The sequence below is a fragment of the Macrotis lagotis genome, chromosome 3, assembly GCF_037893015.1.
Source record: "Macrotis lagotis isolate mMagLag1 chromosome 3, bilby.v1.9.chrom.fasta, whole genome shotgun sequence".
NCBI lineage: Eukaryota > Metazoa > Chordata > Mammalia > Peramelemorphia > Peramelidae > Macrotis > Macrotis lagotis.
In genome coordinates, this window is record NC_133660.1 from 271,708,159 (window position 1) to 271,735,430 (window position 27,272).

At 47.6% G+C, this 27,272-nt stretch overlaps 1 protein-coding gene across 4 annotated transcripts in view; it reads right to left on the bottom strand.

Annotated features, from left to right (window-relative positions):
• LRP4 (LDL receptor related protein 4) overlaps nucleotides 1–25,411 on the bottom strand; it is a 68,079-nt gene extending 42,668 nt beyond the window's left edge. For 3 of the 4 annotated variants that reach the window (XM_074230572.1, XM_074230571.1, XM_074230574.1), the window contains exons 1-4: nucleotides 24,748–24,829; nucleotides 5,836–5,982; nucleotides 1,239–1,355; nucleotides 923–1,036 (exon numbers count right to left, since the gene is read on the bottom strand). In XM_074230572.1, coding sequence (XP_074086673.1) covers nucleotides 923–1,036; nucleotides 1,239–1,355; nucleotides 5,836–5,982; nucleotides 24,748–24,811 — 442 coding nt within the window. In that variant the 5' untranslated portion in view covers nucleotides 24,812–24,829. Of the gene's footprint in view, nucleotides 1–922; nucleotides 1,037–1,238; nucleotides 1,356–5,835; nucleotides 5,983–24,747; nucleotides 24,830–25,249 lie in introns of those variants that run through there. The other variant, XM_074230573.1, reaches the window with a different exon arrangement.
• Nucleotides 25,412–27,272: the final 1,861 nt, after the last annotated feature.

Below are 27,272 nucleotides of genomic sequence, written 5' to 3' on the forward strand. Positions count from 1 at the left end.
TTATGCCCACCCTAGGGAACTTTCTAGGGCCACCCCTCCCCAGCTTTGGTGACAAACCCATCCCAATTCCTAGACTTCCTCTCCCTGGGGATTTCTCACATCTCTTAAATCCTGGAGCCAGTTCTAAGAGAAAGACAAAATACAGAACAAGCTCAATTTGCTTCTCATTCTTGAGGCATTTTCCTAACTCAAGTCTAGCCTTCCTGTCCTTTATTCTTCTTGTTTTTCAAGTTATGGCGGCCAGGATCCTGTGTATAATAGGTACACAAAAGTTTGTTGAATGAAGAAATGATTTTAAGAATTGCCTAGGATTCATTGAATGTTATCTTAGCTCCTCTACTATTCTCTGATTCTTCCTCCTGAGTCCCACTGGATTGATTGATTTATTGTAAATTTAAGATTTTATTCAAGCTTTTTGTTGTTTACATCACAGTCAGTTTCTATATCTGCCATTCTCTCCCCACTTTCCTGGTAACCAAGAAAAATTGTCAAGCCAGTAGCTAACACCATAACCAAGTATGGCAAGATAGGCAACCTAAGGACCCTTCACTTTCCTAAGGGAGGAAAAGAAGTGCATTTCTTCACCTCCCATGCTTAGCACAGTCCGTGGCTCATAGCGGGCACTTAAATGTTTATTGATCTTCTTTGGGGGTCAACACAGAACACCACAGGGTTCAGAACTGGAAAGGATCTGGCCCATCCCCTTCATTTCACAGAAGAGGAGAGTGAGGTCCAGTCAAGTGAAGTGACTTGTCCGAGGTCTCTCTGTCTCTCTTCTCTCTCTCTCTCTCTATCACACACACACACACACACACACACACACACACACACACACACACACAAAGAGAGCTGAGATTCAAACTTAGTTCCCCTGAATCCAGATCCTGCACTTTCCTCATCCCTTGTGATATCTTCCACTTACCACATTGCTCATCGCTGTTGTCCCCACAATCATTGTCTCCGTCACAATGCCACAGGCTTCGAATGCAGTAGCCATTTTGACAGGGGAACTCATCCTCCTCACACTCTCGAGGGGCTATGGACAGAAGAGAGGTCAGAGAGAACCGGGGGGGGGGCAAGCTGTTGGCCTCCCCAAGTCAGCCCTTAGGTGTTACTTGGTGTTCCTCTGAGGGATGCTCAGGGGTGTTCTATGAGGCTCTACTGAGTCCTGTGGAGTCCTCCCCTGGTCCCAACTCAGTGCTCAGCCTTCCCAGCCCCGACCCTCAAAGGACACTTACGACAGTCCTGTTCATCGGAGTCATCCTCACAATCATTGTCACCATCACACACCCAGGAGCGCCGGATGCATTTCCCATTGTCACAGTGAAAATCCAGAGGGGAGCAGGTGGGAAGCACTGAGCCCCAGAGGAAACAAAGTCCAGGTGAATCTAGCATCCTTGCTGGGGCCCAACCCTCTCCCTACACCCCCTGTTCCAAAGTGTAACAACGGAGAGAGAGGGCACAATTCAGAGCTGGGAGAACCTGGGTTTACACCTAGTCATTAACATTTACTAGCTGTGCAACCAAAGGCTGTGCAAGTTCCTCATTTGAATCATGGGCATAAAACTACTCATAATAAGAGTATATCTTGATAGAAAGGTCAGCCTTGGAGTGAGGGAGATCTGGGTTTGAATCCTACTCTGTCACATGCTGACTTTGAGACCCTAAGTAAGTCACTTAACGTTTCAGTGACCCAGACTATCGAAGACTGGAAGTGACAACATTACATTAGTGGAAGTTTCCACTATACCAATAAAGTCAGGTCCTTCTGCATAATCCCTCAGCCCCGAAACAGGGTTGTAGAAATGTAAATTATTAGCATAGTATTGTAAGATATCATGTGCTATAATGGAATAAGTCCTAGTTTTTCAGTCAGAAGACTTGGGTTCTAAACCAATTTCAAATACATATAGAACTCTGGAAAATCATTTCACCTCCCAGGGCCTGGGTTTCCCCATTTGTAAAATGTGAGGGTTGGATTCTATGGCCTCAGAGACTTTCCAACTCTAGCTATCTGATCCTTAGAAGGCCCATACTGGGCAATTAAAGCCTTAAGGAAATGAAGAGGGAACAAAAGAAAGGGGAAAAAAAAGGAAAGGAAAGGTCTATTCCCCTCCTCCCCCAACTTTCCTTTTGGGAAATACATGTTGCTGCTATATAATGAGTCCCTTGTCTGGGCTAGTTAGCTCAACTGGATAGAATGGGTGTCACTGAGGCCAAGATTACAGATTCAATCTCTATTAGGACCAATTAACTTCATTTATTTATTTTTTGCAAGGCAATGGGGTTAAGTGGCTTGCCCAAGGCCACACAGCTAGGTAATTATTAAGTGTCTGAGGTTGGATGTGAACTCAGGTACTCCTGACTCCGGGGCCAGTGCTCTATCCACTGTGCCACCTAGTTGCCCCCACCAATTAACTTTAGATGGAGAAAAACTCTGCTCAGGGTCACAGATTGTACCCCCCAGCCCTTCCAGCCAATCCTACAAATTCCTGCTTCTGGTCATAAGTGAGAATGAACTGCAGAGGATATGGGGCTGGCCCAGGGAACACGCCTCTGAGCACTGAAGGTGAGATCAGAATGTCATCTCTGGACACACAGAATATGGTAGGCCAGTCTGCTGGGTGCAAATACTAACTCAGAGGTCACAGAGGTTTACAACATGGGTATAACTCTCAGGCAACTGGTGTTCTCCCAATTTAAAGAAGAAATAAATATGATTGAATATCATTAATAATAATAATAATAAACATTTATAGAACCCAAGAGGATGGGCATACTGAAAGATATGTTTTATATGTTAACTCTTTCAAACCTTACAACAACCCTGAGGAGATGCTATTAATATTTCCATTTTATAGTTGAGGAAACTGAGGCACTGAGGGATAAAGTGACTTCCACAGGGTCCCATAGCCAGCAAGTATTTAAGGTAGGATTTGAACTTAGGTCTTTGCCAATTCCAAGTCCAGCACCATTCACTGAGCTACCCAACTACCTAGGCACAAGAAAAGTATCATGGTTTTGTCAATAGAAAACTGGTCTTGGAGACAGGAAGACCTGTTCTCTGAAACTTGTAGGAGCTCTCTCATCTGTGTTTACAAATCCTGTTTTAGAGTAGATTCTAGAATTTTGACCAAGAACTGGTATTGAGCTTAATTGGTCATTTGTGGAGCCAACCCATTCCTTTTTCTGAAAATATAGATGTTTTACCAATTACCAACGATGATTCTAAGACAGCAGAAGATAGGGGATGTGATCAGGCTAGAGGGGTAGAAGGATAACTGAGGGAGAAAATCTAGGTAAATCGCCTTCTTTGACTAAATCATTTCAAGGGGATTTGACAGTATATCAGCTAACCTGGGCTTAGAGTCTCTCCTAACAGTTGTTTCTCTATTTCCCAGATCTATGCTCCTTCACTAGGGTCACAATCCTGGGAATTTTATAGAAGAAAGAGAGATGTGAGAAGTTGCCCAGGATTATATTGATAGTAAAGGAGCAGAGCCTTAATCTGAACCTAATTCATAGGATCTCAGATGGAGAAGGGAAGGAGCTCCGATTAATGCAAGCTCCAATTAATGCATTGATTAATGCAAGGACCAACTATAATTCCAGAGTCTGATGGTGAAGCATGTTAGAGAGACAATGAGAATCAATGTGCTGAATGAGAATGAGACGTACATTTTGGACATGACTCATGTGGGAATGATCTTGTTTGACTATACATACGTGTCTCAAGAGCACTTTTCCCCTTGATAGGGAAAATGGATGCTTGTTAATTAAGAAAAAGTTTATTAAAAGTTACATTGTAAAAAAAAAAAAGAAAGGGACTCAGAAACCATCGAGTTCATCATTTTAAGATCCACAGGCTAGGCAACTTGTTCAAAGAACCATAACTATAGAAGTAGCAAGGGGAGATTTGAATCCAGGTCTGTCAACTCCATGAACCACATTCATGTGAATAAAGAAGTGATGTACACAAAAATATTCATAGCAGCCCTGTTTGTGGTGGCAAAGAATTGGAAATCAAGTAAATGTCCTTCAACTGGGGAATGGCTTAGCAAACTGTGGTCTATGTATGTCATGGAATACTATTGTTCTATTAGAAACCAGGAGGGACGGGATTTCAGGGAAGCCTGGAGGGATTTGCATGAACTGATGCTGAGTGAGATGAACAGAACCAGAAAAGCACTGTACACCCTAACAGCAACATGGGGGTGATGATCAACCTTGATGGACTTGCTCATTCCATCAGTGCAACAATCAGGGACAATTTTGGGCTGTCTGCAATGGAGAATACCATCTATAACCAGAGAAAGAACTGTGTATTCTGAACAAAGACCAAGGACTATTAACTTAAATTTAGGAAAAAAAAAACACCCTGATATCGTATTGTCTGATCTTGCTATCTCTTATACTTTGTTTCTTCCTTAAGGATATGATTTCTCTCTCATCACACTCAATTTGGATCAATGTACAACATGGAAACACTGTAAAGACTGGCAAATTGCCTTCTGTGGGAGGTGGGGGGGGGGAGGGAAGTAAGATTAGGAAAATTGTAAAACTCAAAATAAATAAGATCTTTAAGTACAAAAAAAGAAGTGATGTAAAAGATATGATTAAGGACTCATTGAAAAATGAGGTGGGCACAAGGGATCCACAGTTAGGTGACACATTGGACAAATGGGTTCAAATTCAACCTTAGACACTTACTGTATAACCCTGGATGTTACCTGATGGAATTACCCCTGTCTGCCTCAGTTTCCTCCTCTGTAAAATGTGGATAAGAATAGCAACTACCTCCCAGGGTTGGTGTGAGCATTAAATGATAATATTTGTAAAATGCCTAGCATATAGTAAGAGTCTAATAAATACATTTTCCTTCATTCAAAATTATTTAAGGAGACATTTATGTTATATACACAAAAAGGTTTTCTTTATATTTTGTTTTAAATATGTTTTATTGTTAGGTGTATGCCTCCACAGTGGAATAATAGATACAAAAATGTATATCATATATATTTAGTATTTAATTATGTATGTATGTATGAGACCCTGCCCTGGGGGTTGATAACTTTTGATGTTTTTTTATTCTCAGAATTTAATGATTGTTGACTAAAGTGGATTGTGCCAAGATGGTGCTAATGGTAGATTGGGTAAAGTGGGTGGCATAACAAACCTTCTGTTCTAAGATTCCAAGCCCCAAAGCCCCATCCCAAAGTCAACTGCTGTTCTGCCAGGCCCCTCCTCAAAGTCTTTCTTTCTGACTTCAATCTCTCTTTCAGGACTCTTCTGCTCTAGGATAAGACTGTTGCTCCTGAACCGTCACACATGTTCTCATTTCTGCTTTTGAAGCCATCATCCCCTGGCCCAGAATGCTCTCCCTTGAGATCACTGCCTTTCAGGGTGTCTACTTTCCTTCAAACCTTGGTTCAAGTACCATCTTCTACACAAAGCTTTTCCTGATCTATGGCCTACAGCCCACCTCTTAAAACTGCCTTATAATTAGTTTTGCATCTATTTTGCATGTAATTATACATGCAGGAATGGAAGCTCTCTGAGGGCAGGACATTTGCATTTTTTCTTTTTTTGGTTTTTGCAAGGCAATGGGGTTAAGTGACTTGCCCAAGATCATAAAGCAAGATAATTATTAAGAGTCTGTCACTGCATTTGAACTCAGGTCCTCCTGACTCCAGGACTGGTGCTCTATTCACTGCTCCACCTAGCTGCCCCAAATCACTGTCACTTTCACAGTTTTTCTAATACCCCATTATTCCCCATTATTCTCAGGGTGATTTTCTCCTCCTCCCAGCCACCATTCTCGAAGGAGTCTCTTACTACAGCCGTCCTCGTCACTGTGGTCCCCGCAGTCATTGTCACCATCACATTGCCATTGAGCTGGAATACATGTACACTCCCCGAGGGCACTCACTGCACAAGTGAAGTGACTTCGGCCACAGGCACATTCAGGACTGCTGGCCAGGCCTGGACAGAGAGAGAAGACAATGAAGGGTATAAATGGAGCTCCTTCTGACCTGCCAGAAGCCCCCACCCTTAGAGCTGGGTCTGAGGTTTCTGGCCAGGCAGAGGGGCTTAGGGGAAGAGGCCCCCCCGTCTGCCATGACTTAAATCCTCAGGAAAGTACCTGCTGACTTGGAAGCTGTCATTTGTCCAAAGTTACTATCTTTAGGGCCTTAGTCAGTAGGTCTTCAAGGACTCAGGGAAAAAAAAATTCAGAGGCACCAACTGCCCTCCTAATTCTTTAGCTGGTAGGGATGAGGCTGCCTTCTTGGGAAGGGGTTGGCAAAGGCAGGGATGGGGTTATTTCTATTCCTGAAACTTTACTCTTTACTTTTTTTTTTTAGGTTTTTGCAAGGCAAATGGGGTTAAGTGGCTTGCCCAAGTACTCTTTACTCTTTACAATTTATCTTTGCTCTTTTCTTCAGCCTTCCCAATTCGCTTTTCTTTACTCTTTTCTTTACTTGTTACCCTTGACTTTCTTGACTCGTTACTTTACTCTTTGTTACTCTTGAGTTTCTTGACTCTTTGCTCTTGTCTTTACTTTATTTTACTCTTTTCTTTGTTACTCTTTACTCTTTACTCGGGTTAGAGAATTTGCCTTAATCTGGAAACAAAATAGCCTGGACCGGGGGATGGAGAGAAGGGTGAAAAGTGAGGGAATTTCCTGAAGCCCCATGGAAAGGAAACTGGATTTAGGAAACATGCCTGGGTTTGGATTCAAAATTTAGCCCCAAGGGGATCCTGGACAAGTTGCTTCAGGGGACCAGACCAAAAGGTCTCTAAGATCCAGGTCCCTCTCTAATCTCAAATCCCTTGGGATGAGACCTGCCAAGTACATGGGGAAAGAACTCTGGCTTAGATCACAAGAAAAACTCTGACTTGCAGATCACCCAAGAACTTTGAAAACTCTTCATTTCAATATTAACATTAGTTATTGTTATGATGATGAGAATGACCTGGAGACTACCTAGCAAAAGCCTTTGCCTTTACAGATGAGGCCAGGGACAGTAAGCCAGGTTTGGGGGGTCTGAGTTTGAATCTGTACCACGCCCTGTACCACCTTTGGGAATTGAGGCAAGTTTAGAGAACCCCTCAGGCCTTAGTTTCTTTTTCTATAAAATAAGAAGCTTGATATAATCCTAGGACTTAGAGGTCTCCAAAGTCCCTCACGGCTTTAAATCCGTGGTGCCGCGGGGTCTGCCTGCTCAAGGCAAAGGCTAGGTGAGCCTGGCCCGGCTGGCCCTCCTGTGCCTCAGTTTCCTCCTCTGCCCAGTGAGAGGGTTGGATGCCCTTCCAGCTCTAGAGCAGCCTGAGGGGGCTCCAGCCCCTCCTCTTGCGCCAAGATCCCCCCTCCCGGCCCCGGCTTTGAACAAAGCACTAAGTTCTAAGGGTTCCCACGGCCCGGCCCAAAGGGAAGAGGCCTGGAAGTCAGGTACCTGCGGGGCCAAGGGCGGCCTGGGGAGGGGGCTGGGGGCGGGGCGGGGCCAGGCTATTGAGCGGGAGCCACCCCCCCGGCCTAGTCCCATGGCCAGCTGCAGTGCCCCTTCCCCGGCGTGCCCAGCAGGATGCCCGGCGATGGCGTGTGAACGGCTCCGTGCCCCCCTCTCCCGCCCGGCCCCGAACAAAGGGCCCCGCCGGGGTCACTCGCCGCCCGCGGGCGAGGGCTGGGGAGGGGGCGCGGGGGGCGCGGCTCCCGCTCTTCCCCCTCCCTCCGGCCCCCTCTCCCAAGAGCCCCCCACCCCCGCCGGGCCGCGCTCCCCAACACACAATAGACGCCCCCTCCGATGTCTGCTATGTAGTCAAACAGAGGCGCGAGTTCGGGCCGAGGCTGGCCCTGGGCTGAGTGGTCCTGGGCGAGTCCCCGGCCCCCGGGGCCAGAGCGGCCGGGGCTGAGCTGACCCTCCCCCCCTCCGGCCCCCTCTCCCAAGAGCCCCCCACCCCCGCCGGGCCGCGCTCCCCAACACACAATAGACGCCCCCTCCGATGTCTGCTATGTAGTCAAACAGAGGCGCGAGTTCGGGCCGAGGCTGGCCCTGGGCTGAGTGGTCCTGGGCGAGTCCCTGGCCCCCGGGGCCAGAGAGCGGCCGGGGCTGAGCTGACCCTCCCCCCCCTCCGGCCCCCTCTCCCAAGAGCCCCCCACCCCCGCCGGGCCGCGCTCCCCAACACACAATAGACGCCCCCTCCGATGTCTGCTATGTAGTCAAACAGAGGCGCGAGTTCGGGCCGAGGCTGGCCCTGGGCTGAGTGGTCCTGGGCGAGTCCCCGGCCCCCGGGGCCAGAGAGCGGCCGGGGCTGAGCTGACCCTCCCCCCCCCTCCGGCCCCCTCTCCCAAGAGCCCCCCACCCCCGCCGGGCCGCGCTCCCCAACACACAATAGACGCCCCCTCCGATGTCTGCTATGTAGTCAGAGGCGCGAGTTCGGGCCGAGGCTGGCCCTGGGCTGAGTGGTCCTGGGCGAGTCCCCGGCCCCCGGGGCCAGAGAGCGGCCGGGGCTGAGCTGACCCTCCCCTCCCTTCAACTGCCGCAGGCAAACTGCGCCCCCTGCCCCCTTGGGCATGGGGAGGCGGAGGCTGGGGCTGGGCATCAGGCAGTCCAAGAGGCTCAGCCTCTCTGCCCACTCCCGCTCTAGGAGGGAAAGGGTGGCCGACTTTCAGCTCTCCCCACGCTCTTCTCTCCACTAGGCCCAGGGGCTAGCTGAAGACTTCTGGCCGACCCCAGCCACCCCAGCGGCAGTTTCCAGACCTTGGCTCTCTCCCCTCGACCTCCGTCACTCCATCTACGGATCCCACCGGTCAGACTGCCTTCCCCACCAGAATGTGGCCTCCTTGAAAAAAGAGCTTCTTCGGTTTGTCTTTTTTGTATCCCCAGAGCCCGGAAGCACGGCCCTGGTAGCTGGAAACAAGCCGGCTTGGCAATGCAGGAGACCTGGATTCAACACTTGCCTCCTCATCCAGCGGGCAAGTCCTCCCATCAGTCCTAGCTCTCCACTTGTTGAGTCCAGTCTGGTTTTTGTTGTTGTTTTTGCAAGGCAACGGGGCTAAGTGACTTGCCCAAGGCCACACAGTTAAGTAAATATTAAGTGTCTGAGGCTGGATTTGAACTCAGGTCCTCCTGACTCCAGGGCCAGTGCTCTATCCACTGTACTACCTAGCTGCCTCCAGTCTGGCTCTTTATGAATTGGTAAATTATTACTACCCATTAGGGTTTTCTTGGCAAAAATACTGGAGACGATTACCTTTTCCTTCTCTAGGGGATTAAGGCAAACAGAGGTTAAGTGGCTTGCCCAGGGTCACAGTTTGGAAGAGTTTCTGGCTGGATTTGAACTCAGAAGATGAATCTAGATCCTGTGTGCTATCCACTGCAGCATCACCTAGTGGCCCCACTACTGTTTCTATAAAAGAATACTGGATTAAAATACTGCCTCAGTTTCCCCACCTGAAAAATGAGGGAGTTGGACTAGATGGTCTCTGCAGTCCCTTCCAATGTCCCATCTATGGCAACTATGACCTCTCAGCCCTAACCCTGCTGACCCACAATGTCATCCTCTTTTCCCCCCTCCAAAATTAGAATTGTGTGGTGGACATTCCCCCTCCTGGCTCCCATTAATACTTCCTCTAGCTCTAAGTTCATTCTCCCTAAAGGTTAGGCTATTAGATAAGCATTTATTAAGTGTCCAATATGTGCACTAGAGATTTATTTCTTGTTTTAGGTCTAGTCCTATGATTTCATCAATGTGGGCCTTCCTGGTATGGAAGGCCCTTCCACCAACTCATAACAAGAACCTTACTCTATAGTCTTTTTTTTTTAGGTTTGTTTTTTTTTTTGCAAGGCAAATGGGGTTAAGTGGCTTGCCCAAGGCCACACAGCTAGGTAATTATTAAGTGTCTGAGGCCGGATTTGAACCCAGGTACTCCTGACTCCAAGGCCAGTGCTTTATCCACTAGGGCCACCTAGCCACCCCTAATCTATAGTCTTGGAGATAGCAGTTAGATGGCTTAAAAAATAGATCACTAGGTCAGGAGTCAGGAAGACTTTAATTCAAATTTCGTCTCAGACCCTAGCTTTGTGACCCTAGACTCTGTTTGCCTCAGTTTCCTCATCTGTAAATTAAGTTGGAAAAAGAAATGGCAAACCATTCCAGTATCTCTGCCAAGAAACCCCCAAAATAGGGTGACAAAGAGCCAGACATGACTAAACAAAGAGCACCAGGACTGGGAAAGCATGGAGGAGTTAATGCAATATGCCAACACCTAGGAAAAGTATGATCGATGGCAAAGGGCAGTGTCTGCTCACCCAGCCCTGGTGGTTAGTAATCACAGAGATGAATAACAGACAATAAACCTCAAGGGCCTCCATTTGACAGGCAGAGTCTGACTTCCTGCCCAAGAGTATTATTGGAATTCAGAAGCAGGCCCGACCCTTCTATGGGCAGCATTGGGGAGGGTCACGCAGTCTCAGATGGGGCACACACACAAAAGCAGGGTCTCCATGACAACTTCCGTTTCATCTCTGGGGGTCCCCAACTGTGCAGTCTAAAACTCATTTCTCACCAGTTTTGACTGAGATGATAAAGGGAAATTCAGACCATTTAAGCAATATGTTTCAGGCCAGAGGGCCAGCCTTGAGTTAAAAAGCCTCCCTCTGACACATTCAGACCAAGGTGTGACGACGGGCAAGGCTCTAAAACTTTACAGACTAGTCACTACCTGTATCTATGGAGCTTGGTATTTGAAGAAATCACAGATAGAAAAAAAAATCACATTCCTCAGAGGAATGAGATATTGGAGTGAAACAAGAGTGTGGGTGACTATTTAAATTTTTAAAATTTAAGTTAAGATATTCTGGACTTCTGTCCCTATTATCTTCCCTGGACCAAAAGCCAAGATCCCTCATTTCATAGAATAGATTTTTATTTCCCCATCCTGATGAGATAATGTACGTAAAACTGAAGGGTTAAATAAATATGTTATTATCATTATTATCATGTCATTTGACCAGGGGAGAGTCTTTCTAACACTGAGTCAAAGAAACTTACTGAAAAGGAAAATGTCCTACCCTTGGATGCATCAATTCCTTAATAATCCCTCATTTTTAGGGAAAAAAAGTGAACAATTTCCCCCATTTTCAGCTTCTAGGAAGTAGTAAAAATAAGGCAATACAAGCCCCCAAAGCATTTACTGAGAGTCTACTTTGGCAAAGGCTGAGGCTGGTGTCTCTTCATGCCAAGGCTTTAGGTGTTGGTCTAGGAAAATCTAGGCCATCTGTCCCAAGCTCCCTCTCCAGTCCAACTGCACATTTACAAATCACCCCTCCCCCCAGGCTCTGCTCCTTTGCTCTCATCTCAGAACATAAGGAGACTCTTCTGGGCAATGCCAAGAGCTCTGTGCATCTGATTTCGTCTCCTCCTCTCTCTTCTTCCAATGCAATCCTTTGATCATTCCCTCCCTCTCTTATTTTCAACCTCTCCTTATTCAGTGGCCCTTTACCTGCTGCTTTCCAACATGCCCAGGTCTCTCTTAAAAAACAAACAAAAGGGGCGGCTGGGTGGCACAGTGGATAAAGCACCGGCCCTGGAGTCAGGAGTACCTGGGTTTAAATCCAGTCTCAGACACTTAATAATGACCTAGCTGTGTGGCCTTGGGCAAGCCACTTAACCCCATTTGCCTTGAAAAAAAACCCCTAAAAAAACCCAACAAAAAACCCAAACAAACAAAAAACTAAAAAACTTGGGGCTGCCATCCCCTCAAAAGATTATCCCATATCCCTCCCTTTTCAGAGTCAAATTTCTTTGAAAAAAATTTTAAAAGCTGCCTGTGTCTTACTTTTCCACCTCCTACTCTCTTCTGCCTGGCAGTCTGGTTTTCATTCCCACCATTTCACCAATGCTCTATTTATGGTTAAATTTAATTTTTTGTGAAATCCAATGTTTCTTAAATCAAATAAATTTAAAAAAAAAATTTTCAGTGATCTCTCTGTAGTATGTGACCCTGAGGAGTGCCTGCTCCTCTGGCTACACCTACATCCCTAGGTTCTCTTATTACCTAAACTTTTGTCTCCTTTGCAGGATCATCACCCGTGTCCTACCCTCTGTTTGTGGGTGGATCTGAGGCTCTGTCCTGAGCCTTGGCTGCTTGGTGATCCAAGTAGCTGGCATGGAGTCATCGATCCAGTTAACTCCCAAGCTTGCATAATCCAGGTCTACATCTCTGGCTGCCTTCTGGATAGCTCTCCACTTGGATGTCTATGAGCATCTCAAACTCAACATGTTCAAAGAGAACCCATTATCTTTCCCCTAAACTCACCTTTATGGGCCGCCAGGTGGCGCCATAGTGCATAGGGTGCCAGGTCTGGAGTTAGGAAGACTCATCTTCCTGAGTTCAAATGTGGTCTCAGACATTTACTAGCTGTGTGACCCTAGGTAAGTCATTCCACCCACCTTGCCTAAGTTTCCTCATCTGCAAAAATGACTTGGGGAAGGAAATGGAAAACCACTAGCTGTGTGACCCTGGGTTAGTCATTTTACCCTGTTTGCCTCAGTTTCCTCATCTGCAAAATAACCTGGGGAAGGAAATGGCAAACCACTAGCTGTGTGACCCTGGGCAAGTTATTTCACTTTGCCTCAGTTTCCTCATCTATAAAATGAGGAAACCACTCCAGCATCTCTGCCAAGAAAACTCAAAAATGGGTCACCAAGAGTTAGACATGCCTGATGAAGCACTAAACAACAAAAAAAAATCCCCCAGTTCTCCCTAATGCTTAGATTTCCACCAAAGAAACCATCAGCCTTCTCAGTCACACAGTTCAGCAGCCTCAAGGTCATCCTCAACTCTCTTCTCACTCTTCATTCTTATAATCAATGACTTGCCAAGTTTTATAAAGTCTACCTCCTCAATATCTATCACATCCTTCTTCTCTTCACTCACATCTGGTCCAGGAGCTTATCACCTCTTGTCTGTACTATTGTCCGAGCCTCCTTATTGGTCTTACTGCCTCCAGCCTCACCCCTCTAGAACAGTCCTCCACACCGATATTCCTAAATCACAGGTCCAAGTCATATCATTCATATTGCTCAAAAAAACCCTGACTGGTTCTCCATTGCTTTCAGAATAAAACACAAATACAATTTTTTGAGCTTGGCATTCAAACCCTTCAAAATTGAAGAGAGGTGAAGAGAAGAGAGGCGGGCATTCTCTTCACCTCTGTCTTCAGGCTGATTACACACTGGTGCCCCTCACAGAAGCAGATCTTCTGGGGGTAGCTACGTGGTGTAGTGGATAGACCAATGGCCTTGGAGTCAGGAGGACAGGAGTTCGAATCCAGACTCAAACACTTGACACTAGCTGTGTGACCTTGGACAAGTTACTTAATCCTGATTACCTTGCATTCAGGGCCATTTCCAGTCATCTTGATTCCTATCTGGTCACTGCACCCATATGGCTCTAGAGGAGAAATTAAGGCTGGTGACAGCACAGCACCCCCTCACTCAAGTCCAATTCATGTGCTTGCCATGGCATCACCTCCTTGATGCCATGGTCTTCTTTGAGAATGAAGGACAAATCATTATCAGGTCTACCTGTTATTTCACATACACTCCATCCCATAACTGACATAGTTAGGAGGCTTGAACCCCTTTTTATTTGCTCACACACTTTCCATGTGTGAAATGCTCACTCTTCTCACTTCCACTTTTCTAAAAAACTAAGTTCCCTTCAAGACTCAAGTGCCATCTCTTTCAGGAGGACTTTCTTGATTTTCCTTGTTATTAGTCCCCAGTATCACTGTACAGTATTTTGACTCTATCTTGTATCTACTTATCTGTGAATATGTTGCTTCCCTCTGAAAACTCCCTAGGGGCAGAGGTTGTCTGTCTCATTTTTGTATTTTGTTTCCCCAGTGCTTAGATTAGCAGCTTGCTTATAGAAGTCCACTTGTTGGTATATTGATTATAAAAGAAAGAAAAAGATTAATAGATTGAATACGCAGTAGGAGTCAATAGTGCATTATGGCAGTCAAAAAGCTAATGGGGATGATCTTGGGTATCATTAGGAGAGGCAAAATATCCAGGCACAGGGTGGTGATGTTCCAACTGGCCTCTGCACTAGTCATAACACATCTAGAGTATCAGGGTCAGCTCTGGGGTCATGTTTTAGGAAAGCTATTGGTAAGCTGGAGAGCAAAAGGAAGAGGGTGGGCAGGGTGGTCAAGGACCAATTCATATAAGATTCAGTTAGAAGGAACTGAAGACAAGATTTCAGCAGTCCCTGGTAACTGTCTTCAAGTATTTCAAGGGTTTCCATGTGGAACAGAGAACACTTGTTCCACTTTGACAGGGCGATTGGAGGAAGTTTCAGAGAGGATGATTTCAATTTGCTATAAGAAGAATGTCCTAACAGAGCTATTGGAAATGGAATGGACCACTTAACCCTATTGGCTTGCAAAACCCAAATAAAAAAAGAAAAGGAAAGAAAATGGAATAGACAGCCTCAGGGAAAGAGCGGTGGCTTCCTTCTCAACCAAGGTCTTCAACGGACAGGTGTGGCTTCTAGAAAAGAGAACAGGATTTGGAGTCTGAGGGCTAGTGCTGGAATTCCAACTCTAATAGTCTATAAGTGTGACCTTAGAGAAGTCATTTTCCTTTTTGAGCCTCAGGTTCCAAACCTGCAAAAAGAGGTGGGAGGAGTGGATGGACATCCCTTCCTCCAATTTCTGACATCCTTCAAGGGAGCAAAGGGAAGGGCCAAGCTTCCTAACAATAAAGCAACTAGAACCTACCCCCCAAAAGCTGGGACATCACTACCTCCTGTTATTTCTGACATGTAAATGCAAATACTACAAAGAATAGGTCTCTAAAAAAGTGCCCAAAGAACTTTTCCAAATGAAACTTGAGGTCATCTGGTCAATGCACCCTCACTTAACAGAGGGAGAAAGTAAGGCTAGACAAGTTAAGTGAATTGTCCAAGGTTTTATGGGCAGAAGTGGCAGAGATGAGATTCAATCCCAGGACTTCTGCTTCCAAAACTCCATTTTTTTCACCTACCATATCTGCCTTGTTTAATATGGATGGTCCTAAGCTACACTTAGGTCAACCATGAGACTTTCATGATTCCAGACTTTTTTTTTTGAGGCGGGCATTCTCTTCACCTAATGACTTGAATAACCAATTGAACTGAAGCTTCTTAAGAGGGTATGGACAGTTTCATCGTTGTCTATGTTTGGCACACAATGGGTGTTTTTTCATCCTTGTTGAATTATTACATAATTTCTAAGTTGCTCTAGCTAAAAATTCACTCCCTTGAAGCCAGTCGGATGATAAGCCACTCCAAACTTAGTTGGGTTGGCTCCTACCCAACTTAACCCTGTTGCCTTGCAAAAGTCAAAAAAGTGTGTGTGGGGGAGTGGGAAGAAAGTAATGAAAGGCAGAATGTTGCTGTTGGAATCAGCAATGAACTTGGGAGTCAATTAGCCCTGAGTTCAAATTCTGATTCTGCCATTTACTGCTTGTGTAAGTCACTTCTCTTTGGGTCTCAGAGTTATCATTGTCACCTGTAAAATGAGGCATTTAGACAAATGAACTCTAAAGTTTTTTCAGTTCTAAATCTGACTCAGTGATGATCATCACCACTTTTTTGGAAAGGAGGGGAGAGAGGAAGTGAGAGACTAAGACATATTCTTCTCATTTTATTAAAAAAAACCCCCCAACACAACAGCAATTTGCTGGGAGATTTTGGAGTGTCCTTCATCTCCATCCTTCACTTATTATAGTCTTTTTTTAGTCTTTTTTTTTTGCAAGGCAAATGGGGTTAAGGGGCTTGCCCAAGGCCACACAGCTAGGTAATTATTAAGTGTCTGAGGTCGGATTTGAACCCAGGTCCTCCTGACTCCAAGGCCGGCGCTGTATCCACTATGCCGCCTAGCTGCCCCCCACTTATTATAGTCTTGAGAAGATGCAAGGCTTCCTCCAAATAGGCTCTTAATGTAGAAATTTATTCTCCTTTCTTTACCCCCAAGCTCAGCTGTTAAAAGAGCTGACACCAGAGGTGTAGCTAGATGACAGGTTACAGGGGAAAACATCTTGTAGTTGGCCGAAAGCTCAAAATATATATTGTGGCTGTTGCATTTGAGGGTAGATACTAAAAAGTATACTGAAGAGGAGGGAAAATAACCAGGAGATTTGATCATGTCGGAAGGCCATGATCAGCCTTGTCCAGAAAGCTCTCCTTTCTCGTCTTTCAAAGTACACTGCAAAGCTTTTTAATGGTGACTTAGAATTGGAAATCGAGAGGATGCCCATTAATTGGGGAATGGTTAAACCATTGAGAAATAACTGTTTTCTGGTCTTTGTAACCCTGAGCCTGGACCATAGTGGGTCCTCAATAGATGTTTGTTGCCTGGAACTCAATAATCTGGGGATGAAGTGCCATAATTATACCCATTTTATTGGTGAGAAAACTGAGGCTCAGAGAATAAATGCTTTGCTCCTGGAGAAAATGATTTGGGTTGCAGCTAATTAGTGTCTTGAGGTAAGGTTCACCCTCAGATCTCCCTGATTTCAAGTCTGGGGCTCTGCCTCTCAGAGAAACCAGCCTATCCAACCACTTTCTTCCTTCCCTCTGAGTCTGGTAGTTGAAATTCCCTCCCTTCCCGAGCTGCCAGAAAGAACAAAAACATTGGACAGGAGAAGGGGATTCCCCTCTTGACTTTTCTTTTGCCTATGGACATAATTCCTTGGCACCCCTGTTTGGTTTCCACATATCCAGTAGCCAATTCTTCAGCTAGCTGTCACTTTATCCTTGGGAACTAGGTGGTAGGGCTCCCTTTTGGAGGTCAAGGGAGAGAACCCCCAAGGGGGACTGGCAGACCCAGGAGTTTCTGGGGTGGGGAGAACCCCCAGGCTTTTGCACTTTGTTTTTTCTATGCCCTCCTCCCATCTTGTGTTCAGATCAGGTGTCTTTCCCAGCAGCGGGGGCTGGAACCTCCCTGCCCTTGGCCGATGGAGAAGGGGGGGAGTTCTCCCCCAAAGTCTCAGTGGGAGCCGGGAGCTTCAAGGTCCCAGAGAACTCCCAGTGATAAATTATGCAGCACCTTTGTGTGGCTGCCTCTGGGACCAGAGGGGAGGGTTTTCTCCCCCGGTCTTTTGTTTCCGGCTTTGATCCCAGAGGTGGGGGGGAGTGGAAGGGGGGTAAGGAAGTCCCCACTAGCCAAGTTGGGGCTTGCAATCAGTCCCAGCAAAGAGGCCTTCCCAGTTCCCACCTGGGGCTGCTTCAAAGATCCCCTTAAAGCATGAGGTCTGGGGTGGAGTACAAATGTGCCCCCCACTCCGCACGTGTGTGTGTGTGTGTGTGTGTGTGTGTGTGTGTGTGTCGGGGGAGGGGGGTGTGCTACTGGAACAACCCCCACAATCATTCTGACGGATGACCGGTACAAGGATGAGGATTCTGAAGTGGAAAAAAAAGAATGGAGCTCTTCCCAATGGGTTTCAAAGGTACCCAGGGGCAACCGAGGATGTTTACTTTCTCTAAATCAAAAACACAGAAGAGCAAGAAAATGGAGTTGAAGCCAGGCAGCGCCAGGAAGCCAGGAAGCGGGCAGCGGTGGAGAGGCTGCGGGCGGTCAGGCGGGCAGCCCCTGGGGCCACTCTTGGTTAAATCCAAGGCCAAAGCAAAGCCCTATCACTGGCCCCCCAGTGAAGGCAGGAAGCAAAGGGATGGTGGGACTGATATACAAGGAGTGGGGGGGCTTTCTTTGAGGTCGTACGATCACCCAACAAGAGCAGGAAGAGACCCTCCAAAGCCAGTGTCCTAGTAAGACTGGGGGAGGGGGAGGTTATGTCACTGGCTCACGGACTTGGAGCATAAAACTGGCACCAGCCCCGTGATCCTTGGAGGAAGAAGGTTGCCAAGGGTCAGATGACCCCAGGGAATCCCAAGATTGAAGCAGAACTGAATCGGCTCTGAGTTCTGGGGCCTGGAGGGGGGTGGGCACGTGAGCAAAGCCACAAGCTCCCTCCAGCTCAGACTATTGGGGATCCTCGCCCTCTCCAATGTAAGACCTGCTCTCCCAGGAGATAATTTTAGAATTAAAATAATAGCTCACATACATTCAGAGATTTTAGATTTGCCAAGTATTCTGCAACTAGTAGCTCACTTAATCTTTGCAACATGATGATGATGATGATGTTTGTCCTTCATCCTCAAAGAAGAGGCTGCTGTTACCCTTTGTTTCATGGATGAAGAAACGAAGGCACAGAAAAATTAAAGAATTTACCAGAGTCCCCCCAATCTGTGGGACTTAATGGCCAAGTCTTCCCACTTCCTAATTCCAAGTCTGGTGTTTGATTCTATTTTACAGATAAACTGAGGCTCAGAAGAATTAGTTTACTAGAATCCCCCAATCTATGGAATTTAAAGCCAAATCTCCCCCCCCCTTCCTAATTCCAGGTCCCGAGTTTGATCCCATTTTACAGATGAAGAAACTGAGGCTCAGGAAAATTAAGCAGTTTACCAGGATCCCCCTGGTGTGGGTTTCAAAGGCAAGTCTCCCCAACTGCAAGTCCAGTGTTTGATCCCTCAACAAGGCAGTTTCTCTAAGAAGGTAACCAATAAGCATCTATAAAGCTCCTCCTTCAGCCGGGATATGACATATAGACACAACCATTCTGAGCCTCAGTTTCTTCATCTATAAAAGGGGACATATAGTAACAGTACTGATAAAAACTACATTGACTGTTTTTCATTCTCTCTGTCCTGAATTTTGCCTCCTTGATCAAATTGAAAAAGACCAAATGAAGAATTTGCCTTTCAACAGCACTCCCTCATAGGATCACTGTGAGGCTTGAATAAGATAATGCCTGCAGACAACCACTCTGAACCTCACTTTCCTCATCTGTCAAAGTCCAAAAGGACGAGACGCCCTTTCAAAGAGTTTCCATTTCAATGGAACAAGTCCACAAGCATTTATTATGAGTTTTCATCATTCCAGGTGCTTTGGTAAACTCTGAGCACACATGTATTAAGAAAGGTAAAGACAGGTCCTAGGGTCAGGGAACTCCCCGTCTAATTAATGAGGGAGTCAACATGGGAACAGCTATGTACATACAAGATATATAGACAGTCAACTGGAGGCCACGTTAGAGGGAAGGCATGAGCAGTGGGGGGCACTGGGAAAGAGCTCTTCTAGGAGATGGGATTTGAGCTGACCCTGGAAGGAAGCCAAGGAAGTCAACAAACACATAACTATGGAGATAGTTGCTCCCCTAAAGTCCTGTTAAGCCTCAGGGAACCTCATTTCTAAAAGACCATAGCACACAGGAAGGAGCTAATGGGATAGAGGCTGCATTTGGAATGAGAAGACCTCAGGTGGAGGTCCTAGTTCAACCACTTGATGACCCATAGCCAATCACTTCACTAAACTAAACTAAAGTATCTCTAAAGTCTTTAGAAAGATTGAATCATTGAATTAGTGAATTAGTGAATCAATGGATTAAGTGAAGTCAATGAATGAATGAATGAATGAATGAATGAAAAACTATTATTAAATCTAAAGCTAAGGCCCCCCTCCAGATACAAATCCAAAAACACACAGGTTCTTCTATATTCAGATTTTGTTTTGATAAAGGATTTGGCATCAGGAAAATCCAAGTTCAAATTCTTTCCTGATACTGGTTAGCTGTGAGACCCAGGGCTAGTCACTAACCTCTCGGAGCCTTAGTTTGTCTGCTTGTTAATAATACGCCTTTTGTGAGGCTCAAGGAAGATAATATATGGAAAGAGCTTTGCAAATAGTAAATGACTACATAAATGTCATCTGTTATTTGGCTTTAAGGAGGTCTGAGAGCAGTCACTTATTTTATTTTTAAAGGGAAGAAAGTGTCAAGAGGAAGGTTCTGAGGCTGTGCCAGGAGGCAGAATCTGACCCTGTCTGAACAGAAATTGGAATGGGATACCACAGGCCTTGGTGAGGGCTATTTATAGGGCTCCCCTGGGCCCGCCTCAGCCAGCTGGCCAGCCAGAAGGGCGTCTCTCCTGGAACACCTCATCCCCTCCTGGGGAGCAGAGGAGCAGGTCTTCTGCTACTATGACACCGGATGGCTGCTCAGACCTATTCCAGCAGAGGTGACGCCCTGATCAAGCCCTGTCCTGTCAAGGATTGCCAGAAAATGACAAGAAACTTCGGGTCAGAGATTTAGAGGTGGAGAGGCCCTTAGGAAGTCATCTAGTCTGATCTGACCCTTTTACAGGTGAGGAGGAGGGAACTGAGCCCCAGAGGAAAAGTGACTTGTCCAAGGCTTCACTTACATATAGTGGATAATGGAAGCAGGACTTAAATCGAGCAAATAGGACAAACTAGTTCTTGAAACTGTCCCGAGATTGGAAACCACAGTAAATTCATACATCGTTTCATTCCTGCCTGACTCTTCCTGACCCATATGGGATTTTCTTCCAAAATACTGAAATGGTTTGCCATTTCCTTCTCTAGAAGTGCATCCTTAGAATCATTCAATCACAAATTTAGAATTGGCAATGATGATAGATAGAACCCTTTCATTGAAGACACTGAGGCTGAGATAAGCCATTGACTTGCCCAACTCACATAGTGAGTAAGCATCTGAATCTGGATCTGAACTTGGGTCACCTAGCTGACTCAATATAAAACACTGAGACATCCCTAATTTCCCATCTGAAGGTTATCTGACTCAAATCTGTCCAATTGTATACATAATCCCCAGACTTTATTGAGGGAGAAAGAGTATCCCCAGCAAGACTCTCTTTCTGGTTCCTCCCATTCACTTTTCATTTGCTTTGTAAAAACCTTCACTCTCCAGATCCTTCATGGGATTCTTCAGATCCCCCAGTTATTAGAAATGTCCCCTTCTTGAAATTAGATTGTCCCTTTGCCTGGAATGCTCTCCTCCTCCTTCTCACTTCTGCCTCTAAGATCCCCATACTGCCTTGGAAGCTTAGCTCTTTATGGGCTTTCCTGACATCCCAATCTTCCTTTCCTGCTCCTGCTGGTCCACCAAGAATCTTGTTTTGACTTCATAGTTTTTTGTGGATTTTTTCTATGTGCACGTTTTCCTCTCCCAATAGAATAAGAAACACTTGAAGACAGGGACCACTTTGATTTCCTTTACTCATCAGAACCTGATGCCATAGTGAAGGGGGCAAATGAACAAGAAATTACACATTGATGCAAATAGAAGGTCCACAGACCCTGAAATTTCAAAGGCTTGGGGTGGCAGAGACTCATTAAGTCCTATGGTTTCAAATTGTACCCACTCTTCCTTGATCACCAATAACTCTTAGGTCCCTGCTAGCTAGGAGGTTGTTCTTTTCAGAAAGTCCAGAAGTTTGGCACAGCAGGTCCCACACATCCGGCCTGGTGCACCTATCACCCGGTTCCCATGTGCCAAGCCCAAGCTTGTCACCTGATATCCAGTAGGACATGGAAGAGGAAAGACAAATTTAGCACCAGGCCAGCCTTCTTTCAGAAACCTATGAAAGCAGATGACTCAGTCACTCAAACAGTCCCTCACTGAGTTAGACAGGTAGAGGAGCAGCCTCCATCTCTGAGGTTGTTGATGTCTCTTCCCACCCAGGGCAGCCAATCTACACTTGTCCAAGCCCTTACTTGGCCTAACTGACCACGAGAGGTCATGCTTCCTTTGAAAGCCCCAGTGATCTCAACTAAAGAGTTAGAATAACAACCAACCTAGATGTAGTGCTTCCACCTTTACAAAAGACTCTCTTTATGTACATAGCTTTTACTCCTAGACTCACTCTGCAGACTTCTAATCCTCACCTGCAGCCTGGCCACCCGAAAGAGTCCTTAGACCTTCCTAGTTATCTTTGCGGAGAAAATACCTAGACAGTGTTGATGTCGCAACGAGTCAGCCAGGATGGAGCTACAGCAACAATCCTTTGGCATTGGTTTTATTATCTCCATTTCTTTGATGAGAAAGCTGAGATGAGAAGTTAATCAACTTGCTTGAGATCACATAGGCATTACAGGTGGAAGGGAAATGGAGCCTAGGTCTTCCTGATCCCCAGGTCCAGAAATCTATGCAACCATAAAGCTCTCCATCATCGGAGGTGCTTAGTGAATTTTTGGCAAATTGAGTTAAATAGAAAACTCTAAGCCAGGTCGTTTTGCCCCCTCACTACTCAGGAACATAGCAAACCCAATACAAACAACCACACTGCCTCCTCTCAAAATTCATTTTGGGAAATTGAAATGGCAGTTCATGTTAACCTCACAGCTTCTTGGGAAGACCTATGGGACTGTGAGCATCCCCTTTAGACTTCCTAACCCTCATTCCTGTGGACTGGAACCCCCAAACAAGAACACTATTTCCACTGCAATCCACCTCCAAAGGGCTAACACCTGTTGCTAGGAGCTCGCTGAGAAGCATTCTTTCCTGGGAGGGGGGGGGTCCCAGTACCCTTCTAGCTTGGCCTCACTAGCTAACTCTGGGCTCTCCTTCTTGGCCTCCAGGTACCACCCATCTCCTCCCAGGCTAGGGCTACCATTAAATGTTTTTGTCACAGAATAGGGATCTGGGAGAGGGAAATGGAGAAATTATTGGATCTGGAGGCAAAAATTGTGTTCAAATCACTTAAAAAACCTCATGATCATTATGAAGTCACAACTTCTCAGACTCATTTCCTCCTTCATAAAATGGAGCTGATACACAGTCAAGTCAATTAATCTCTTCAGATCTGCCTCAATTTCCCCATCAATACAACAAGGGCATGAACTCTATCTCTGAGGTCCCTTCCAGCCCTAGAGCTACAACCAATAGCACTTACTATATAGGGATACCAGATGAACATCTCTGAAATAACCTGGATGAAAAATAGTTCTCTTTTTCTTTGCTATTTCCCAATTGCTCTTCTAAAATCAGTTTTTTAAAAAATCCATGACACTCTACCAGCAAACTCCCATCACTCTCATTCACCCTTCTTTAGAGGCACCAAACATGAGCTCATCTCTTAGGTTCCTTTGTGGAGAGCTGCCTGTGGGAGCTGGGGGCTGTGATTGGAGAGATCCAGAGTCAAAAAAAAAAGGGGGGAGTCCTTTTCTTGACCATCCCTAAGCTGTGACTTGCTTCCTCTGGGACCCAAGTTCCAGCCCTCTCTGATGGAAGGGAGAAGCCAAACCCTACTAACCCTAGGCCCAGTTCTAAGTGAAGGGCCTCCCACGTAGTCAGTTCTTCTTCATAGTAAGACACCCTGAGAGGAAGAGTCCTCAGTTTTCTCCTCTGATCTGTGCCCCCGTAAGCCAGGGCCATCCCAACCGCTATCTCCCCAACACGGAGGGTGACGATGGCCTCCCAGGGGCCTTCAGCCCCCCCGGCCCGGCTCCGGAGCCACTGGTTTCCCTTGATCTCTTGGGAACTTCCTGGGAACAGGCAGGAGAGCCACTTCTCCTCCCCTCGGAGCCCAGCACAGCTGTCCCTTTAAGGGGCCCGGCTGGTGGGATGAGCAGTCACATTCCTCCCGGGGCAGGGCTGCTGTCCCAACACGCCAGAGAGGCTGCAAATAACCTGCCAGGGGAGAGCACAGCACACAGGGAGAACCGGGGATCGGCCGGCTGCCGCAGTCCTCCCCGGGAGGAGAGGCACAGGGCCCAGGGAGGCCGAGAACAAAAACAAAAACAAAGCGTCCAGAGGGCTCCCCCAGCTTGGGCTGGAATTGGGGAAGGGAAACTCTCCCACCACCTCCCGGGGGGAAGCAGCCCCCAGGCTTAGCGACCCGGGGCCCCCAACTCTGGGGCTCAGCAGGGACTGGAGCACGAACCTCTCCCGGATCCCTAAATAGATGGGCGAGGGGGGTGGGGGGCGGGGGCAGCCGCCGAGCCCCAGTTTGCATCCACTCCCCCCAAGCTGAAAGCCCGCCCCGCTGGAGCCTCACTCAGCCCCGGCAGTCGCTGTGCTCGCAGGCCCCCAAACAAGTTATTAATATGGAGCAGATGAAGCAACAGATCCCCTCCCACCGTGTCTGTCTCCTCGCATGGGCCGGGGGTTCTCGGGGCTGGCCGCTGCAGCTGAAGGGGTTGCGATGGAGACTTTCTCCCCATCTCGTTGCACGATTCCGCCTCCCCCCTCACCCCCTTCCCGCTCCCCGTTCCCCCTTGCGAGCTCGGGCAGGAAGCCCATTGGTAGCATCCAGCAGAGGGAACCCCAAACAACGCCAACCCGGAGGGAGATGCAGCCGCCAAGAAGCAGCGCCCTGGGACCCTCCCGGAGGGGGAGGCTGCAAAGCTGGGACGGCTCACCCTCCCTAATGGAACCTCGAAGTAGTCGGGAGCCCCCCATCCACACCCAACCCCCCGATATCTCCTTCCCAGCCCGGCCGTTGCCCCTAAATGTGGGAGCGCTGAAGCGGCCGCGAACATCCCCGCCCTGCCTCCCTTCTCCTTTGCGCACATTCCCCAGGACCACAGACGCTGCGATCTCCCGACAACTGGAGGGCGAGCAGCCCCCCGGCCCCTGGGACGGTCCCCCCGCACCCCTGCCACACTAGGAGTCGGAGGAAGTTTGGGGACACTTCGATCCCCCGGGGGCGCCTCCTGGGGAGTCCTCCAAGCCCTATGCGGGGACCGCTGCGGGCAGTCCTGGGGCGGTTCCTGGGGTCCAGCTGGAGGGGGGGCCTGGCTCCCAGTCTTCCAGGGGTCTGGGGTCTCGGGGACCGAGGGGCAAACTCTGGCGATCGGGCCGGGGGCGCCCGCTTACCGTGTGCGCAGAGCAGGGCGCCGAGCAGCAGCAGCGGCGGCGGCGAGCCCCCCGGCCGCCTCATGGTGCCCGGGCCGCCGCCGCCGGGGCCGGGCCGGGGTCTGTCCGGGGCGCGGGGCCGGCCCGGGCCGGGCGGGCTGGGCTGGGCGTCCGGCGGGCCGGGGCAGAGCGGGCCGTGCTGCTGCCTCCTGCGCCTGCCGAGCCCGAGCCGCGGCCGAGGGGACCGGCGGGGGGGTGTCCCGGGCCCGGCCGCCCCGCCCCCCGCCGCCGCCGCAGCCCCCGCCCCCCGCGCCCGGCCCGGCCCCTTCCCGCCCTCGGCCCCCGCCCCCCGCCCCCCGACTCCACCCGCCGGGGCCCGCGCCCCCCAGAAGGGCGCCCCCGGGGCCTCGACGTGACCCCGGCCCCCCCGGGGGCCCAAGGCCGGACTTCCCTGAGCTTGCTGAGGACCGAGGGGCGTCGGGGGTCCCGGAGCGCATTCCCTCACCTCCCCCTGCCCATTTACCCATTTCCTGACGGGACCGTCCCCCTCCCGGCTCGGATGTCACCCTTCCCTGGAGTCACTTCTTCACCCTCTTGAAATTCCTGGTCCGAAGGGACAGAAAAATCGGGCTTTTCTCCTAGAGAGAGGGGGGCGAGAGAGAGAGAGAGAGAGAGAGAGAGAGAGAGAGCGACCCTCCGCAGCCCCCCAGCCCCCCACCCCAAACCACAGTTGTCTCCTCCCAGCTCCGGGTCTCTGGGGCCCTCCGGTTGGGCTGATACTGTATCAAGTTACAGACCTCCATCTACTTCATTGTCCCCTCTCGGCTTTCCTGCCCGCTCCACTTCCGATGAATATTAATGTTTCAGGTTAATTTTGCGCCCTCCCAAACTTCCAGTTTTCCTCGGGGGACCTTGTTTTGTTTTTCTTGCCCGGGCTCTCCTGATCACTTCTCTCTCTCTCTCTCTCTCTCTCTCTCTCTCTCTCTCTCTCTCTCTCTCTCTCTCTCTCTCTCTCTCTCTCTCTCCTCCATGGGGTGCCAACCCGACTTAGCTTAGAGACCTCTGCACATTCCATTCAAGCAAAGTGAGGTCCCTAGGAAAGACCTCTGCTTGGGGCCCAAGGAGTCCCCAAGAAGTCAGAAAGACAGAAGGAGTCAGACCGTTTTCCCAATCGGATGTGTTGACATTTGATCTTTTCGGAGGCTTTCACTTCAAATAACCATCTCCTAATGTTCACTGGAGGAATCTGCAGAAGTAGCAAAGGGGTTGCCTCTCTTCAGACAGAGCCTCCAGGAAAGACTTTGCCTGGCATCTCCATACACCAGGGATAGAAGGGCCTTGGGTACTGCTGCCTGGGCTCAGATTTAATGTAGAAGTATATACATAGAATCTGGGATTCTAGTCTCTGTCCTCTCCTACAGAGGTTGATGGAAGCTTGGCCAGCAGCTAATTTTCCCGAAACCTTTCCTATGAAGACTTGTTGGATAAGATTTTGTGGTCATGGACACTTCACAGCTTGATCCCTTCTCATTTTCCCAGGCTTTCTTATACAATCACTTTGTAAATACTCTGACCTCTGAAACCATCAACTAATCATTTAATAAATATTTTATTTTTCCAACTATATACAATGGTGGTTTTTACCAAGCTTTTTTTTTTTTTTGCAAAGCTTTGAGTTTTATAATTTTTCTCCCTCCCTCCCTTCTCTCCCTCCTCAGAAAGCAATCTGATATGGGCTTTACTTTTGTTATCATACTAAACAGATTGAAAGTACTGTGAAAGAAGAATCAGATCCAAACAGAAGAAAACATTAGAGATAATAAAATTTCATTATACATAAGACAACTTTGAAAAATCGAAGATAATAAGCTTTTGACCAATCACGTAAGCACCCACGATGTATCAGGCCTTGTGGGATAAAAAGACAAAAGAGAAATAGTCCTTATCCTCAAGGAGATTCTTTATGCAATGTAAAACAAATACACAATAATACAAATGAGTAAGGAACTCATATTATGCACCATCCCTCTCCATACTCTCTACCATCCCACTACCCTGGTTAGGGCTGCTCCAAGGACATGACTTCCATCTTCCCTCATTCCCCCACGCCTTTGCATTATTCCCATTTAGCTGCTTAAACCAGTTTAAAATGTATTTGGGAAATATTTAACAAAAGAAATTAAAATGCAATAAGATGTAGAAAATGGTACGATGTGGTTTTCTAAATCACTGTGAGACTTGCAGGGATCCTTCTATATGATTTAATGGCCTCTGACTTCTGAGTTTGACACTACATTGGTAGAAGGAACTTCCTTAGAACCCCAAAAGCCCAACTCAAGTCCTCATCCCTGTGTATGTTCTTCTATAAAAATGTTTCCAAGATTAGAGTATAATCTCTTTGAGGGTAAGGACTATATCACTTTTGTCCTTTTATCTCACAAGACCTGGAAATGGTGGGTCTTTAATTACCCAATAGTTTCAGAGGTCAGGGCATTTTCAAACTGAATTTCCCTTCTTGATGTTAGGCACCATATGTGGGATTTGGG